This window comes from Halichoeres trimaculatus, unplaced genomic scaffold (genome assembly GCF_033239565.1).
Source record: "Halichoeres trimaculatus isolate MK-OKI-2021-1 unplaced genomic scaffold, fHalTri1.1 fHalTri1_scaffold_14, whole genome shotgun sequence".
NCBI classification, from domain to species: Eukaryota; Metazoa; Chordata; class Actinopteri; order Labriformes; family Labridae; genus Halichoeres; species Halichoeres trimaculatus.
In genome coordinates, this window is record NW_027437192.1 from 30,087,062 (window position 1) to 30,105,738 (window position 18,677).

Genomic DNA, 18,677 nt, shown 5'->3' on the forward strand with positions numbered 1-18,677 from the left:
TCCTGACGATACTGTCACTACTTGCAGCATCAAGCAGCCCTGGTTGGGATGATGGATGTGCGGGAGCGTGACAGTTGTCAAAGACTGGCTGGATGTGTGACAGAGGCGGCGTAATCCCTGCGGGTATGTTCTCTGCGTGGAAAGAGTTGTATCTCAGTGTCAGCACTGCGGCCTCTCTCAGACAAATGTGACATGTTTGTTTTCAGCATGTCTCCTTTTGTTTGTTTGCTTCTGTCTGCCCTCTGTCTGCAGACACACGAGCCAGGCGGATTACAGACTTTGAACAGTGCGCAGGAATTAACATAAATGATTTTCTATTTGTGTCTGACCTGTGAAGGACTCCCCGAGGCGCCTCCGTGCCCTCTGTTCCGTGCTGGTTGGCTCTGCCAAAAGACACTAAATCATAACCTATAACTGCTGCTGTTGGCCTTGCTGCTCTCACACTCACACACACTACACATCCTTTTACTGCTGGTTTGTTTGACAGGTTAATTAAACCTGAAGAAAGGAAGGCTGTTTTTCTCTGGTATCTGCTCCTACAATGAAAGAAATGATTTTTTAATTCAAAAGGGAAACAAAGAAATCAGCAGAGGTACGACAAAACAGGAAGCCAATAAAACAATATTTCTCCTTGTTTTTAATGACTCTAAGAAGCTTTTTTACATCAGCTTAAACAATGAGTTTAGTAAGTGAAGCACAGTCAGTCAGGGAAGTGACAGATTTGTAGGAGCTGTGTCAGCTCTGAGCTCCAGGAGCAGATTAACAAAACAGAAATATGGATATTTTTATTTTTTTATTGTTAACAAGAAACAGTTTTTCTAACAGTAAAATTAACTACTTAGCCTGGGCTGTAACATGCTGATAGAACATTTGTTAGTACTGGAGGGGGGTATTTTTCACGCTTTTACTTGTCCACTCATTCCCCAGTGGTGGCTTTACATGTTTTACAGCTGCTGATTTTTAAAAATCCCTTATTTCAGCCTCTGTCTGATATGCTTCATTTTAGCTGCTGTCTCTTTTAGGCTCCCTACTCCACAAACCCCCTTCACTCTGATTGGTCAGCCTTCCGGGGGCCGAGCTTTGTGCTGGCCTTGGTGTTTGAGGCCTGCCCAATATGTCTTGAACTAGGGGCCGTTTACACAACAACAGTTTTAGGGCGAAATGCAGACATTTTGTTGTGTTTCAGCCTCGCGTTTACACAGAAACGGCTTTTACACAGAAACAGCATTTCAGCCGACCTACAACGCAAACTTTTGAAAACTGCCCCTGAAGTGAAATCAGAAACACTGCCCATACCGTTGTTGTGTAAACAGTAGGCTGGCATTTTCAGTAGAAATACTAACATTACACTCTGATAAGTGGTGTGAAAAAGTCACGACGATGTCATACGTTACTGAATGCAGCATTCTTGTAGCAGGAGCTCGGTTACCTCTAGGACATCACTGTAATCTAGAACAATGGACTGGATACTGTGATCGTTTTTGTGTCTGATTTCCTGTTTGCTACGATCTGCTCTGCAGAGATTAACGCATTTCTGCAGCGTACTCTAGCAAAAAAGCACTTGCAATGTAACAGCCACGAGCAGCCACAGATGTACACAGGCGTGTGCTGTGTACGTGGAAGTACATGATGTGATACTCATGCTTTATGTGTGAATTAGGGGTTAGGCTTCTTAAAGTCCTCCTCCCTCTAACAGTTTTTTCACCATAGGAGCTCTCTTAAGCTCTGAGGGGCTCTATGGATAACTTTTGTTTTACTTGAAGGAAAATTCTAGAAAAAATCTTAGAATTTAAGGAATACTACAATTTGTATAAGAGTGACGTCACTAAAGCCTTTTGCACACCAGACACATATTTACTTGCTAGTATCCATCCATCCATTTTCTGTACCGCTTGTCCTGTTCAGGGTCACTGGTGGCTGAAGCCTATCCCAGCTGTCATTGGGCGAGAGGCGGGGTACACCATGGACTGGTCGCCAGCCAATCACAGGGCAGACAGAGACAGGCAACCCTTCACGCATACACTCACACCTATGGACAATTTAGAGTGTTCAATTAACCTAATGAACATGTTTTTTTGTTTTTTTGTTTTTTTACATCAAAATACATAAAAACTACAAAGACAACGATTATAAATCATTAAATTATAAATCATATATTGTTATAAAAACAACATTTGGAGGAGTTTTCTCCCTGATTTTATTTATTTTATTAAGATAATTGTTTGATTGATTTATCATGATTGCTCTTTCCATGCCTTTTAATGGTGTTTTAATTATGTATCAATTTCTAAAACATGTTTTTGTGGTATTTCACATGAAGTGTTTCTCTTGTCTCATGTTAGCCATGTGTTTAATTGTATTTTAATTGTTTGATTTCTCTGTACAGCACTTTGGTCAACAGTGTTTGTTTTTATAGTGCTAAACAAATAAAGTTGGATTGGATTGGACAGATGAGCATAGACATGCACATCAAAATTATTAGCTATTTCCTGCTTTATTCTCGTTACCGTTGGTGTGCAAAGGCCTTCAGAGCTACTTTCAGCTTTAAGATGCTTTGTGAATTTAAGCCCAGGTCTCTGCCAATCAGTCAATAGCCAAAATGGTTTTCACAGGATGCTCTTTGTTGATTGGCTGGGTCTAGACCACATTTCTGATCTCACTTAAGGGGTGAACAGGGTGGGAATTGTAATGTGCAGACTGCTGAAACAGTCACTTGCACAGAAAAAGATTAATAAATGATTTCTCTGACTTGCAACAATACAAAAAAAAGTTAGTTAATGTTGTAACAAAAACAAAACAAACAAACAAAAAGAAAACATTTACAGCATTCAAATTAAAATCAACTCATTTCTCATTGTGACATTAGTAAAACTAAAAGCCACTCCAGACTGTCACAGAAATGAAAAAATAATCACAGTCTTTAAAATGTCAAAGTAAACAGAATTCAATAAAAATGCTTATCTGCTTATTGCTGCTTACACTTTGACATATCAATCAGTTTCTATGCTCATCATGTTGTTTTTGTTGGATATAAATGTGATTTTAAATCAATTTGCTGCTGCCATTCATCTTCAAAGAGCGTCACAGGAATATTTCAAACCCAAACACGCTGGTCCCGTTTTGCATACTGCAGTTCTCACAGGTGCTGGAGGGACTTATCACACCCCGCACATTAAAAACCTGAAGAAATGCCCTCAAGCTTTAGCCACAGTGACTCTGTGCTGGAAATAATCTGCTTACAGCCTCTGGTGCTCTTCATCTGCGCGGTAAGAGAGTGAAGTGTATATGCGCCTATCTGTTAAACACACTAAACTCTCCACACATGCTCCTCGTGATACTAATATGAGGGAGCGTCTCAGCCCTTAAACCTCAAACCACAATCCAGCTCTCCCAGGTAGCATCCTGACTCCAAATTTACCGGGTTATTGTGGTGAATCACAGTCATTAAATGCTTCAGTTGAGTGTGCAGCACATTTCATTTGTCTGAAGGGCACAGACAATTGAAATGTCAAGCATATACTTTCGCAGAGAACACGGTCAGGGATTATTTCCTGTGTCTTTGTATGATGGATGTTTTTTTCCTGGTGCAGCTACGCTCAGGATTCAGCCGGTGAGGTGCAGAGGCTTAATATGTGACCTTGTTGAAGGAGCTGCAAGGGGGAAAGGGAAGGGAGGGAGGGCTGCAGCCTTTCAATTACAATATGGATGTGCTTTTCTCTGTAACGTGCTCCACAGCAGAGTTCCTCATTTACCATATACCGTCTGCCACTGCCTGTTAGAAACGTGAGATAATGACAGAGAATGATATGGCTGCAATAATGTACGCTCCCATTTAAAAAGTGATTAGCATAGAGGGTGGAGAAGGCAAAGGCTAGGTTAACCCTTGTTAGACTAAACCCAAAACCCTCGAGTCCCTTAGTTAAGTATTCAAGTGTCTGCTTGAGGCTGGCTCCAGAGGTGCCGTGCACGCCAAGCCCCAAAAAAGCCTCTTTCACAGCAGAAATTAACATGTCAACATTCTGGTACACCAAAAAAATCTTCACTACCTGCACACACTGTACTGGTGGTGATTTTTTTTTCTTGCTCAGCAGTTAAGAAGATAATAAGATCCCGAGTTCACCCAATCAGAGGCACAGCTCAGCCCATGTGACTGACAGGTGCCCTGTAGCTGTTAGTGTGGAGACTCAAAGCCTGCCCACTTCCAATATGGCTGCGCCAGCCGGTTTGCTTCAAAAAACAGTTTCAGACACATATCATTATAACATACAGTTTATGGTTTAATCTCAGGCAGAGACTGGTGCATTAAAGATCCACAGATAGAGGCTGAGGTCTCCAAAAACCAGTCAGTAAAGGCTGAGGCTCATGTCTTGTGGTTGACACTTTTTTATTTCAGCCTTGTCTTTTTTTAAGGTGATGTAGTGCTTCATGTTTCAGAAGACTCACTTCATGTCCTGATGTGTTTCCTGCCTTTGTGATTGTTGTCCCCTGCCTTACTGTTTCCACTTGTGCCCTGCTACCATAGGTTTAAGGAGTCTGTGTCTGTATTCCTATCTGCCTTCTGCCTTCTACCTATGAATGTAGTACTAGGGATGGGTAACAGATTAGGTACTTTTATTGGTACCGACCAAATTCTGTCAAAGTACAGAGTACCCATTTACGTAAAATCAAAAGGTACCATGTTTAGGTACCTAAATTCATTTTTGTGACTGTGAGAAAGTGGAAGACTTGGTGATTTTCCATGCTGGACATGAACACAGCATTGCAAGGTTAAATATTGAATTGTACTGAAGAAGAAATATGTTAAATTGAAAAGAATTTAAATTTAATTATTAAACTTTTTGATAGTTTTTTCCCAAATAAACAAAAGTACAGAAAATTGGTACCGTTTAGTATCGATACCAATTGCCAGGTACCGGGAATCTGTACCGTAACATTTCAGATGTGAAAGGTACCCATCCCCATGTAGTGCATAGTATGTACTGCATGCTGCATACATCCAGCATATATACTGAGGGTGCTTGACATTAACTTTAAACAACTATCCACCTGCTAATCAATCAATCAATCAATCAATCAATCAATCAATCAATCAATCAATCAATCAATCAATCAATCAATCATTAATGAGGCCAATCTGTTCAGATCTTTTTTAAATGCCTAAATAATACACTGTGAAACGTACCTCAATGGCAGTTATAGAAAGGATGTGTTATGCCCTATTGAATAATAAAGTTTTCTACCTCCAAAATTAACTATGTCTGGTCCATAACTAGGATTTCCAATGGGTGTGTATTCCTATCTGCCTTCTGCCAATGAATGTAGTACATGTAGTATGACTGCTCTGTTGGATCTGTTATGTAGTATCATTCACTCGACTTCAGTTTAAGAAAGCAGACGTAAAGCTGATAGAAAAATCTCTACATTTGATAAAAGTTAATAAATGGTTGATATGGACTTAAATAAATTTAAAAAAAACAGTTACTTGTGATATAGGTATCACCTCTGTAATAGCTATGAGTGACAAGATTCACAGGTGTTTCTTTTGCATGACTTCACTGTTAGCTAAAGCTCAAGCATTAGTAATGCAGTGTTGTAGTTGTGCAGTAGCTCATTTCAGTAGGTGCCACATATGCACCAAGCCCAAAAAAAACAAGCAGACCTTTACAGTGTTTCAAAGCATATTTACAGCCTGGTTAAAGAAAACAGTTTGGGTTTGAAATGCTAATGTCACTATACAGGAAGAGAGTTTTTTTCTGACTTAGCAGTTTAGAAGATATTAGGATCACAAGTTTGTCCAATCAGTGACACAGCTCAGGCCATGTGACTGAAGGTGTCCTATAGCTGATTGTAAGAAGGCTCAAAGGCCGCCTCTTGAGTCAGCATTTCCAGTATGGCCCCTGCTGACCATCAGCCTTATTACTGCATCAGGTGGCGTGGCAGAGACTACGTCCATGTATTAATCAGTTTAAGGTTTTACCTGAAAATTTGTGCCTTGTTCTTCTAGAGTTGCTGGGATTTTGTTTTTGAACTTTGTCTTTTGTTGATTAAAAAAAAAAAAGCCTCTGTGATTGACCGGCGACCAGTTCAGGACATACCCCGCCTCTCACCCTAACACAGCTGGGACAGGCTCCAGCTACCCGTGACCCTGAACAGGATAAGCAGTGGAAGATGAATGACTGAATGAATAAAGGGTCTATTTGTTAAGCTTTTGAGTCACACTCCTGGATCCTTGAAACTGTTTTTATCCATGAATAAAAAACAGTGGAAGTCTTACACACAATAGAAACAATAAATGAATGCTGGAACAGTAACACAAGGACAAGACGAGCTGGCACAAACACTGCAAAAAATGAAACTGAAGCAAGTGTTTGTCTCATTTTTTGATATTCAAAGACAAGAAATAATGCTTTGAAAATCTTCCAATGGAAAAAAAAACGAGTGTTTCTCACAAACACATTTTTTACCTATTTTGAAGATTTTTAGAGCAATTCAGGCATTATTTCTTGTTTTTGAATGTCTTGAAAAAAAAATCATTTTTCCTGACTATGACAGGTGAGTATGGCTTATTCTGAGTCCTAGAAGACAATTTTTCCTAAAATAAGAAAAAAGTTAGTTAGTTATATTGATTTTTTTTTCTGTTCAAAGGGATTTAAAATACTCAGGGTAAAAAAAGACTGAGATGAGACACATTGGAGAACACACAGATGTGGGAAACAGGAGATGAAAGGTAAAGGGATCTACAACAGAGTCAAAAATCGAAAACACAAGACATAAAACAAGAGGGACAAATAAGGAATGGGCAATGATTTTGGACAATTTGAATAGTCAATAACATTAAAAATAAATTGTAGTCACGCAACAATGTCATAGTCCTGTCTGCTGCAGGTCGCTGGGAAGGGTACCTTTTACATTTGAAACGATATGGCACTGATGCCCGGTACCAGTGCTCAACTGTACCAATTTTGGGTACTTTTTTGTGTTTAGGTGGCAAAAAATATCAATTTGTTTAATAATAAAATATTAAAAAAAATCTTAATGTAACATATTTATTTTTTAATATGTAACCTTGCAATGCTGTGTTCATGTCCAGCATGGGAAATTGCCTACTCTTCCACTCCCTTACAGTCATAAGGATGCATTTAGGTACCTAAACATGGTACCTTTTGATTTTACGTGAATCTGTACCCAGTACATTTGACAGAAGTCCGTCGGTACCCATAAAAGTATCTAATTTGGTACCCATCCCTACAGATATAGCAACAAGCCTGTTTTTTATTGGATGCCAAAGCTGTGATGCTTTATCAAAAAAGAAGACAGAGTGGGACAGGAAGTTGTGCATAGAAACCACCTGAAAACGCCCAGTGACTTACAAAATAAAACAAACTGTGTCCAAACCAGATTGTATTAAATCTGACTACAACATCAAATTACATAATGAGCAGAGCCAGACCACAAAGCAACAGGTTTGAGGTTTTACAGCCCAAACAAGACAGAGGAGAGGCTCGATGATGGACTGGGAAGGGAGAAATTACAGTGCAGTGCAAAGTCTGCAAGGTTGGGCTACTATATCAGAAATCAACACCAGCCATGCATTGGTCTAAAGACCTGGTTTGGGGGAGAAGTGATCGTTTTGGACAGCACCCCATCCAGGAAAGAACAATGGAGTCTCCCAGGCTCTCCAAAGGGATATTAATAACATTTCATCTTGTCGTTTGAGGGCAACGTGAGATTATTGTTTGCAAAGGGTTAAAAACTCTGAGCCCTTTCAGCCTCCACTCCCAACAAATCTGAGAACATTTCAGGACAGCCCTCCGCCTGAAACTCTTCTTAAGCTGCTTATTCACACGAGTCGCTGACAGCAGTAAGTGTTGCGTGGGGGGGTCTCAGGGTGCACGTCATGCTGTGAGGGGATGTTGTGGTAGCCACGGTGTCATGTATACGAGACAGCTATCCATGTTTAGCCACTTCATCAACCCTTTGGATGGATGTATCCAGGAAACGCAGGAGAGCAGGGAGGGTTTAATGTGGCGTCATCACCAACATCTGCTCCTCCTGACTTGTTGCTGAAATTTTACTTGGGTGTGAGCAGGAAAAGTCTCAGCAAAGTCAAGGTGACAAGTTTAGCTACATGAAGCTTAACTGCATAAACCCACCTTTACAGGAGTGTAGTGTTTGTGATGTGTGGATACAGCCTCAGCTTTAGACCATCTGTTGGTCCGTTCAGCCGGGACACATTTTGCCTTTTTTCAGGAAGCCAGGCCAGCTGTTTATCACTGCTTCTGGACTGTGGGACATGGAGTTAGTCCTGAAGACATCCTGATTTTAGCTTAAAACTAAGCTTCAAACGCACACACACTCACACACAAACAGTTTGGGGTCAGACAGCCGGAGCAATCAGCTTAACCATAAACTCTTCATACAGCTGAGGAGAGCAGCCATCTCTCACCACTAGCGACCCCTTTCAAAAACCTTTCAGATGATAATCTAACTTCATGTGTCTCATTCTCCACCTAAAACCATGAATATGACAATTTTTGTCAGTAACATAAATAACCTGACAGTGTCAGTGCATCCTTTTTATAGTTATTGGACGAGTTCTGCTTATGCATGTCAGTCTAAAACTATCTTTAAATCCTAATAATGTAAGATGCAGAGGATTTCTCTGAGCTCAACAAATATTAGATGAAGTGAGACTTTCTGTTTTTATCTACTTTAACTTTAATATTTGACTTGTCCACCTTTTGCAGCAGTTACAGCAGCACATGTCTCTGGCGTAGTGTCAATATATTGACTACAGCATCACTGTCATGTCATGGCTTCTGCAACTCAAAACAAAGGCTGTTTGGATTGTTTTACAACTCCACCTGATTTTTCTTGATGGGGTTAAGGTCCGGAGTGTGCCTTTGTTTCAAAATTATGGTTTTGGTTTGTCTGACTTAAGGAAATTAAAACAAGAGTTTGAGATCTATAAGTTGTGCTTCAGCCGAAACCCTTTTCGATCGGTGTGTTTTACTTCTTCATTCTTGGAGTGATTAAAATTGTTTTGGTTATGGGCTGAAGGAGCGTAGGGTCTAATTGTCTGTAGGAAAAAAATAAAAATAAAGTCCATTATCTTTAATGTTCCTTTTAATGAGGAAAATGACCAAAACTCCCTGTGGTAGCTCTACTCTATGGTATATATCAAGAACATTGACATAACAGTGATTTTGTAGATGTTCTTTTTATTAGTAGTGTTTCAACAAAATAACTGAAACCTCTTAATTGAGTGTTTTAATGCTTTTAGCCTTGTTGTAAATCTCTTGATACAGTGAGTGGCCAGAACTCTGACTTATATTTAAAAGTTGTAGTAAGAAGTTTTGTCCTAGGGGTGCACCGATCAAACTTTTCTGGTCCTGATACCAATACCAGGGATTTGGGTTTTGACCGGTACGAAAACCGATCCAGTACCAGTGTAAAGATGGTGACTTACCCCTACCCCTACGGTGGGGTAGGACTGGGTATGTTTGAAGTAGAAGGAAAAAATGAGTACATACGGAATTACTGAAGTAAAACATAAAGTGATAAATGTTTACCAGCAGTTTGGTAAAAACCAAGCTTCAGAACTTACAGAAATTACTTTTCGATTGTAAACTTTTATAACCTGTGGACTAAATCAAAATTCAGTATCAAGTTCAGATCATCCCTTTCCCACCAGTAACTGGTACCATGAACAGGATCAGTGCATCTAAAATAATCTAATTGTTTTCTTTTTTGACCAATATTGTGATTGCAATTTAGCATGCAATTTTTTATTCATTCATTTTTTTATTTTATTTTATTCTTTATTTATTTATTTTATTTTATTTTATCTTTTTTTTCCAACAATTGATACTGTCAACACAAAAACAAGTCTTTTTGTAGACCAGGCCTACATGTTATAATGAAATGAGATGAACCCATGCATGAATTGATATGAACATATCTCTAACTATTAAAATCAGTGTAAAATATTGATTGATTTAACTTCAAGAATTGTAGAAGTGTAACAAAGTTGTCATTAATTTAATTTCATTGAATAAAATCAGAGAAAGGAACAAAGCTCTTTAGGACAAGATGCCTGGTATGAACAATAATGTGAAAAATAAATATGAGTCCTCTCTTCTTTGAATTCCACACTAAATAGAGAGCAGAAATGTGAATAAGACCAAATCTCTTGCTCAACCACTGAAATAAGTCAACATGTAGAATTCACTTTTCTATCAAATGAAAAAGAAACACTGTGTGAACATATATATTGAATATATAAAAATCTTAATGATCTCTCATTAATAACAAAACATAAACTAAAATTCAGAAATGTAAATAAAAGCAAAGCTTTGGCTCAGCCACTGAAATATATAAACTTGTGGATTACTTGTGAATTACACTTTTTAAATGCACTTTAAAAACTTTTTGTTGTTGTTGTTGTTGTTGTTGTTGACTGCAGCCTTTAGGATTTGAAAATTGCATACTATCACATTGCGATGTCAGTTTAAATTCAACTAATTGTTCAGCCCTACTTTTCATCAGATAGTGAGTAAAAACAGCAGAAAGGGTTCAGGCTCTCCATCAGCAGTGTGCCTGCAGCTGATTGGCTGATGCCTCTGTTGCTGTGATCAGATGAATTGATGCCAAGGAGGAAATGAACACACTCCTTAAATCCTTCCACAGGTTGGTCCTTCAGGTCAGTAACTGCTCAAAGAAACATAGATTTGATAAAGCTGACTCCTCCTTCCAACCAGTCTGCTCAAATGTGAGCCTAAACCTGATCCTGGTCTGAACAAGCCGTCCTGCAATCCGGACACTTCACTGTGAACTCTCTGAACTCCCAGCAGGCTGGGACTTGATGTAGGGAGTGTCTATAAAGTGCACAATAAAATCAGAGAGGAAACTCAAATATTCAAGAACTTCAACCTAACTATTTGTTGTTCTTACTTAAAGCTTTCCTGTTGGTCAGACTTCAACTACCAGCACAGGAAGAGATGTTCTGACTGCATTCGGAAAAATATCTGTATAGACTAGCATAAAACTGAAATAATCACTTTAGTTACTCTAGAATGAACCCTAACATGACTTAATGAAAAAGGAGTTACATTGATTTAATCCTGACCCAAAGACCAACTAGAATCGACTGCATCATCATCTAAGACTAAAAAGCTTAATTTAAATTCCTTATCAGAAAAAAACACAAAGGAGGTTTGTCATTAATTTTTCCTCAATATAAACTTTTTAATTCATAGAATAATAAAGAAATAAATTGATAGCAGTGAAAGGAACAAGAGTACGGTTTTGATGATGCTGAAATCAGACTTTGTGCCTCACCACTATCCTGTTTCTCCTTTTTCTTAAATCATGTAAAACTGCACCTCCAGGATTTAATAGGCTTAAAATAGACTTTGGAGAGCAAGACTACTGAAGTGCTATTTTTATCTTTTCCATTACATCGTATTATTTTAGGACCTGCTCAGGATTTCTCTCCATCTATGAACAAATGAGCTGCATGAAATAATCTTCCCTGATGGAATTCCCATCTCTGTGCTCCTGGAGAAAACACCAGATGACATGAATCACTGTCTCATCTCAGACACGTCGCCTTTTCAATCAGCCATGTCCTCGCCACCACATATCTCACACACTGACAGACACATACACACCCCGTACTGTGTCTGCTGGAGCTGTGAGACCATTTAAACTGAAGCATGATGTCCTCGTGGCCTTCTTCTCTCACAGCACATGTGACGTGTCTTAAAGCACTCGAACTGAGCCTGAAACTATCGGGTGGTAGATTTTACAAACAAAGACGTCCTCATTAGAGCCCGGGGTCGCTCTATCAGGAATCAGTCCTCACAAGTACAGCCAGATCACAGCACGTAATCACTGAGCAACACACACACACACAAACACAGGGCTCTAGTCATGAGCTAAAAATAGCCGTTATTACTGTGAATCAGTATTGCCAGTGAAACGGCTTCCTGCATGGCCAGAGATCCAGATTTGTCGCTTCAGTAGATTCACAAACACTGTGGCACAGCCCGTGAATACAAAGAGGACAGTATGTACCAGGAATCTTTGATGGTATAAAGTCATTGTCTAAATCAAAGTGATCATTTCTGATGCCCATTTCCTGAGTTATTGGAATTATCTCATTCTGGTTGTATAGACTATCTTAGGACGCGGTCACACTGGCAAACCGTGCTGTGCTGAAGCACTCTTCACTTCTTTGCTTTCGCATGCTTCAAGGTAGGCTTTGTCACGGTTTACTTCATGCATGAGCTTAGACCAGCTCCAACCTGGTCTAATCTCAGCACAAAGCGGAGCGCACCCTCCACAGCTGTAATGTGATGATATGCGCACATGTGCGCTCACATCAACAAAGCCTCAGAGGCAGGTTTCCAGAGTGTCAGGCACATTTTAATGCAATAAACAATCACAGCAATCACTATTTAATGTAACTGTCTGAACCAGCATATACATTTATATCTATATTAACTGTCCCGTCACATCTGATGTCAGATAAAAGCGGTTTGTCATAATGGAAAGTTAACCTGACGGCAGCTGGAAGTTTGATGCACATCTTACAATTAAACAGTAAACATCCTTAACATCTGATACTGAGTATATATCTGGTTCTCTCATTTCATTTAATTCAAAGAAAAGAGGGAGAGAAATGAGGAAGAAAAAAGAGACAAAATAAATGTATGTCACTCAGGATTTACCTGTGATTTTCCATATTTCTCTGTTTTAGTCTTTATTTTTAACGTGATGTAAAAAGATGGAGTACATTGTTGTAAGGAGGATGAGGTGGAGACACTGGGAGAGTATACAGTATATCACCAAAGCTTCTGCTATTTGGCGATGATAAACCAGGAGTGCAGGTGGATCAAAAGTATTCTGAATGGATAAGCCAGCTGTGTAACTGTCTCTTCATTTTGTTCTCCTATTAATGACAAAGGAACAGATTACAATTGTCCCAGGAGCTGGCCCACACGGTGACTCGGTGTGTGTCCTCCGATGCGCCCCGCTGTCCATTCTCCTGCTGCAGGGACAGCGGCTCTGACCGTCTCCACTACCGGGTCTTTCAAGCACACTTTCCACCTTGACTGCGCCTCTCTTGGCACAGCAGGAAACTTGCAAAGTGCGCCGGTCACACCCTGTCTGCGCGGCGAAGGCCGGCGCAGGGCGCCTGGTCTACAAAATTAGAGCCCTTTCACTTCAATACCCGTTCCTGTACGATACTTTCGGTTGCTAGGCGCTACCCAAGTAGCTGCCTGTTGCAGCAGCTCTCTCGTCTTTGTCCGTTTCTTGTAATTTTTTTGTCTCTTTTTCGTCATCTTTGTATTTGGAGTGGATCATCACTTTGTATGGTTCATTGTCGGTCACGGACACCAAACTTTTTGTGGCTTTGGCGATATTTTTTACTACTTTTCTCCTGTGTTTGTCTGGTGATCCTACATGTAACCATGGCTGCATTGTTTACATGCGAAATTAGCTGTTAGCAGCCTGTAGCATGTCAATGCTAACTAGTGTAGGGCTTGATGATTTCCCTCGAGCTGAGGAGGAGGAGGTGAGGACGACGTGCTGGTTCTCGGATGTGAGCTGGGAGGTGACGACGTGGACCTGTCCTTCCATCCATCGTTGTTGGGAACGTGGGATCTAACTCCGGGGGATGGACGAGCTAGCTGTGCTAATCCAGCGGCATCATGCTGTTCACGGACGTGGCTGATGGAGCTGACATCGGACGCCGCGACACATCGGAGGAGCTTCGCCTGCTGTGAGCAGACAAGATCCAGGAGACAGAGACTGAACAGACTGCTGGGGAGGCTCAGTCCTGGACCCTGTGGAGGTGGAGACTGACTGGGCTGGAGAGTGGTGGACGAGTGGTGGACGGGATGTCGTCATCCAATTTCTTATGGACATTTTTGCACTTTCTATACTCTTTCTTACTTTTGTTTTCTTAAATGCTGCGGTGACTCCTGAATTTCCCCTCGGGGATAAATAAAGTATTTTCTATTCTATTTCTATTCTCTATACTTCTTTTGGTACCAAATGTACAATATAGAGAAAATTAAATTTTATTTCATGGTACAAATCTTCGGTCTTATTTTTCAGCTGTAGTATTTTTACCCTCTGAGTAGTTTTCTTGTAAAATAAACAGCGTACATCATGGATCATACGTGCTGTCCATTCTTGTGAATAAAGTGTACCACACTAAACGCTCACCTTTCTGAAGTGTGCCAAAGCCAAGAAGTAAGTTGTACCTGAGCCCAGCACACTTGGGGTCACGTTGGCCAAACAAACCGGGCTTTAGGTCTGAAGTACACTTGGGCACAGTATGGATGGCCAGTGTGACTGCACTCTGAGAGGAGCTGCTGCGTTAGTACAGAAGACTTGTCTGTCTGAGTGTTTTGGATAGGGGAGGGGCTGATCTTGATCACATGACTAACCCTTTAAAAAAGGTGAGGCAAGTTTTGATAATTGTTACTACCAAAGGTACCACTTTTCTCTAGCAGAGGGTGAAATGTTTCTCTCTGACTCATGTGATGTGCATTTTATAGGAAAGTATGGCTCTTGATGTAGTCTGTAGACATTATCAATATCATTCAACTTTTTCTCATGGTCTGGAGTTTAAAGAAGCAAACTTGAAAATCGCGGAAACCGTAAATAACAAAGAATCCCAATTTAAATCAAATCAGTATCCAAAAAAATAGGAATACAGTCAAATCAGGAAAATAGCATATCACCCAATGGTGAACTCCAGCCCCCAACGCGTTTACAGACACACAAACACATGCACACATTCACACACACACCTTTTCTGTGAAGATACAACATTCACTCCAAACCATTTCCAGGCGAGGGAAGTGGACCCACATCTCGCTATTAAATCATCTGCTGAGACTGGAGACTTCTGCATGTTTCTTCCATGTGCAACTATGGGTGCGTCTCAAAGCTCCAAAGTTCCATCCTTCCTTCCTCCATATGCATCGTTCACTTGCGTCTTAGTCCTTCCCACCAGAGATGATGGAGAGATGCAAGGAAATGAAGGGAGAAGAGAGGATGGAGGGGATTGGTTTTTAGAGCAATGGGACATCCTCTCCTTCGGAGCGTCACACGAAGCCACGTGTTTCATTGATGACGGCATCAGCCGATCACCTCTGCATCATCTGTCAGTCAGCTCTAACAGCTGTTTGCGCGTCTGGACATGTGCGGTGTAATAACTCTGATCAAACAGAAACTGTAACAGAGATTTGTCGGTTCTTTTAACAAGCATAACAAACACGTTACCTTGAAGAAAACCTGCTCCCTGTTTATTCTGTGTGCTGTTAGAAGCTCATGGATCACTTTCCCAGTAAAATGCTTAATTGTGAGATAATTTATGAACTATTTAGCCTTTATCTAGAGCCCATCTGATCGTGACCTCTGAAGATTATTAATATAACCCACCTTATTGTGTCTTAGGAAGATATTATTTATCAGTCAGTTTTCTGTATTAATCCTCTGTTATATTGATTTGATGATGGTTGTGTTCAGTGTTTTGTGCTTTAAACTCACAGCGAACACTTAATTACCAGATTTATGATCAGTTTCTGAACGATCCTCGGTGCCTGTTTTCAGCTCGTCTTTTCTCTCATTAAACTCCGTTGTGTTTGTGAAGTTTCATGTAAAGTCTGAGCTACTGCAGCGTCCAATCAGAGAGTGGTGTTCCATATGGGGGTGTGTCAATCAGTGAAAAGACTTCCGCAAAGCCGGCTCTCGTGTCTCCTCCAATCAGTCTCCTCCATCCTCTCTCCTCTCTCCTCTGAGTGCAGTTATCACTTTAAGACAGTCTTCAAAATGGCGACAGGGAAAGTGCTTCCGGTGTCATGGAGGAGATAGGACGGAGGAAGCACGAAGTTAACGCATTGAGATGCACCCTATGTAGTGTTTTGGTTTCCACTAAGTCATGTGACTGAACCCTGTCTGCTGATTTGCTTCTGAGGCAAGCATTCAGCAAATGAGGACCTTCAAGCACCTCTCCTTTTCCATCCATGCACCGTCTGTTTTATTTTTTTCAGAAACAGTTATACTCGATAATGCAAAATAGCACATTGCTAAAGCAATATTTTAGACCCGCAATATATATTGCCTGCCCCTAAAAATGCAATTGAAAAAAAAAAAAAAACTGGCAATCTTTAAAAGCTCCCAGGGCAATCCTTGATGCCGCCCCAAGTTTCTGCCTCCCCTGATGGAAAACCAAACTGGTTCTCTGGAAGAACATGGTTAGAACTAACGAAGCACTAGCATCAAATGAGCACTGGTTGAACAGGGGTAAAAGTGTCCTACTGCCACTTCTATCAAATCCAGCCCACATTCTTCGTTATAAAACAGAAGTCAAACATCCTGGAGCACAGAAACTCCATCAGACCTATATTTTATTCCTAACAAGCCGACACCTTGGGACACACACATCAGGAAGATTAATAAGAAGTAAGATGGGACTTATTTGCATTCAAAACATGTTATATCATTTTGTCCCCATTTGATTTTCAAAGGTATTCGAGATGTGAGATTTTCAGCAGAGTGAGTCAGTCAGAGTCTTTAACTCAAAGACAGCCAAGTGTCCTAAATCAGTGAGACTAGGCAGAGCCATAAAATCCCCAGACACTACTTTCATTCTGTGACGCAAATCTGTGATGGCCCGGACGCTGGCTGCAACGCATAATTAAAACGAAAGCTTCATCTGAATTTTGATCCTCTTGGAATCAGTAAGTGGATGTCAGAATAAAATGGGTGTTTTACTTTCCCCCTGTGTCTGAGGGTTGTTTTATTTCAAGAAAAGACTTCATGATGTCTCGTATTGCTGGTTGAACATCGAATACACAGCCAAGAAATGAATACATGCATATCTGAGAAGACTAGAGAACAAAATTAAGAGGCTTGTTCCAAGAATCTTGTTCATGATTCAACACACAGAGAGAAAAATAGCTGTTTCCACACAGACTTCAAAGACAAGCAGAAACCAAACACTGCATTTTACTCAATTCCCTGTGTGGAGGGAGATTTTCCCACAGTCCCCTGCTGATATGAGCTGCTGTGTGTGAAACAAAACCTGTTCAAACAAGATCTAAACTGCAGGATTAATTCATTAACATAATTTGTCAATATTTAAAGCCGACAACACAGAAACACAAAGGCAGAAAGTTTGAGAGATGGGGAGCTTTTTACATTTCTGGACCCAACCAACGACTGGTAATCTGTCTGAACATGAGCCCTGCGTGCTTCAACTCCACACATGCTTAAGAGCTTTTAGTGTTTGCAGCATCAGCCTGAGGATCATCCAGCAAACTACAACCACACAGAACAGAAATAGCAAATTGGGAGCTTTGGGACTGAGGTTAGTGTGGTGAAACTAATGTGATGTCTGGAAACATTACGCGTGTTAGTTTGCATAATTAGGTTCATTAAACACGACTTCCTCTTACCTGTGTTGTCTTGTGTAGTTGCGATCAACCTGTGGGGCACTCGAGGTGAGACCTTCAACCCTACTCGCACCTGATAGAACCTGACAGAGAGGATACAAACAAGACAGTCATTGAATTCACCGACACGCTGTCAGGGCAAAATAATTCTGCTTGCTGGCTCTGCCTGGAGCTGTGAAGAAACTTTCAATGCTAATGATAAAACTATACATGTGCTGGTCTTATACACCACATACATATAAACTGAGAACAAATTGAAAACAATTTGAATTGTTATAAGCAGATTTTTTTTAAAGTTTTTATGAGTTTCATTTTTCTGTGACCGATGCATCTATTTGTCTTATTAATTACATAAAGTTCATTAAAAATGCAAATGATAATTACACAAATGTGCATAATATGTGCCATCAAACCAAATCAAATTGGTGTTATTCATATTTATAAGCTTGGTCTAAATAGAACTGTTTATGTTTTAGTGTAAGGTGGACCTTGTTTAAATATCTGTGTTTCAGCATGAGGGTAATGTGTCACACATTGTCCCACTTAAACACTCCTTGTTGCTTTTCCAGACTGCCAATGTGTCGCCAGTGAGCAAGGTGCGAAAGAGGCAAGAGGCGAAGGAGAGATAGGGGAGATAATACTTTTACTTTTGGTACTTAAGTACTTTTAATTTGAGCTACTTTAAGACTTTTGCTCTGGTAATTTTTTACTGGTTGACTTTCACTTTTACAGGAGTAGATTTCAAGTGAGATATCATTACTTTTACTCAAGTATGGCTCTCAAGTACTTCATACACCTCTGATGTGAGGTCATCACAAAAACTGCTCCCTCTGGTGGCTGGCTGCAGTTAGGGTAAAAAACTTTGGCTCTCCAGTCATTCCAGATGGGCTGTGGTCAAACTTTAAAAAATAAACCTAGTAGATTTTTTTCTTTTTGCTGTCCAGCCTCTGTATTTCCAGAGTGAGAGCTTGGTCCCTATTGCCAACAGTAAGTCAAACTTGTTCCCGGTCAGGGCTGGAGTCCGCCAAGGCTGCCCTTTGTCACCGATTCTGTTAATTACTTTTATAGACAGGATTTCAAGCATAGTCCAGTGGCGGAGGGAGTCAGGTTTGGGGGTCTCAGGATCCCGTCTCTGCTTTTTGCAGACGATGTGGTCCTGTTGGCCTCATTGAACACTGAACTCCAGCCCGCACTGGGGTG

The 18,677-nt window shown here is 40.4% G+C and overlaps 1 protein-coding gene across 1 annotated transcript in view; it reads right to left on the minus strand.

Moving 5' to 3' along the window:
• Positions 1-18,677, minus strand: part of fam135b (family with sequence similarity 135 member B) — an 80,893-nt gene that overhangs the window by 43,374 nt on the left and 18,842 nt on the right. Inside the window, exon 3 of the mRNA XM_074686878.1 lies at positions 17,481-17,560. Coding sequence (XP_074542979.1) covers positions 17,481-17,560 — 80 coding nt within the window. The remainder of the gene's footprint in view (positions 1-17,480; positions 17,561-18,677) is intronic.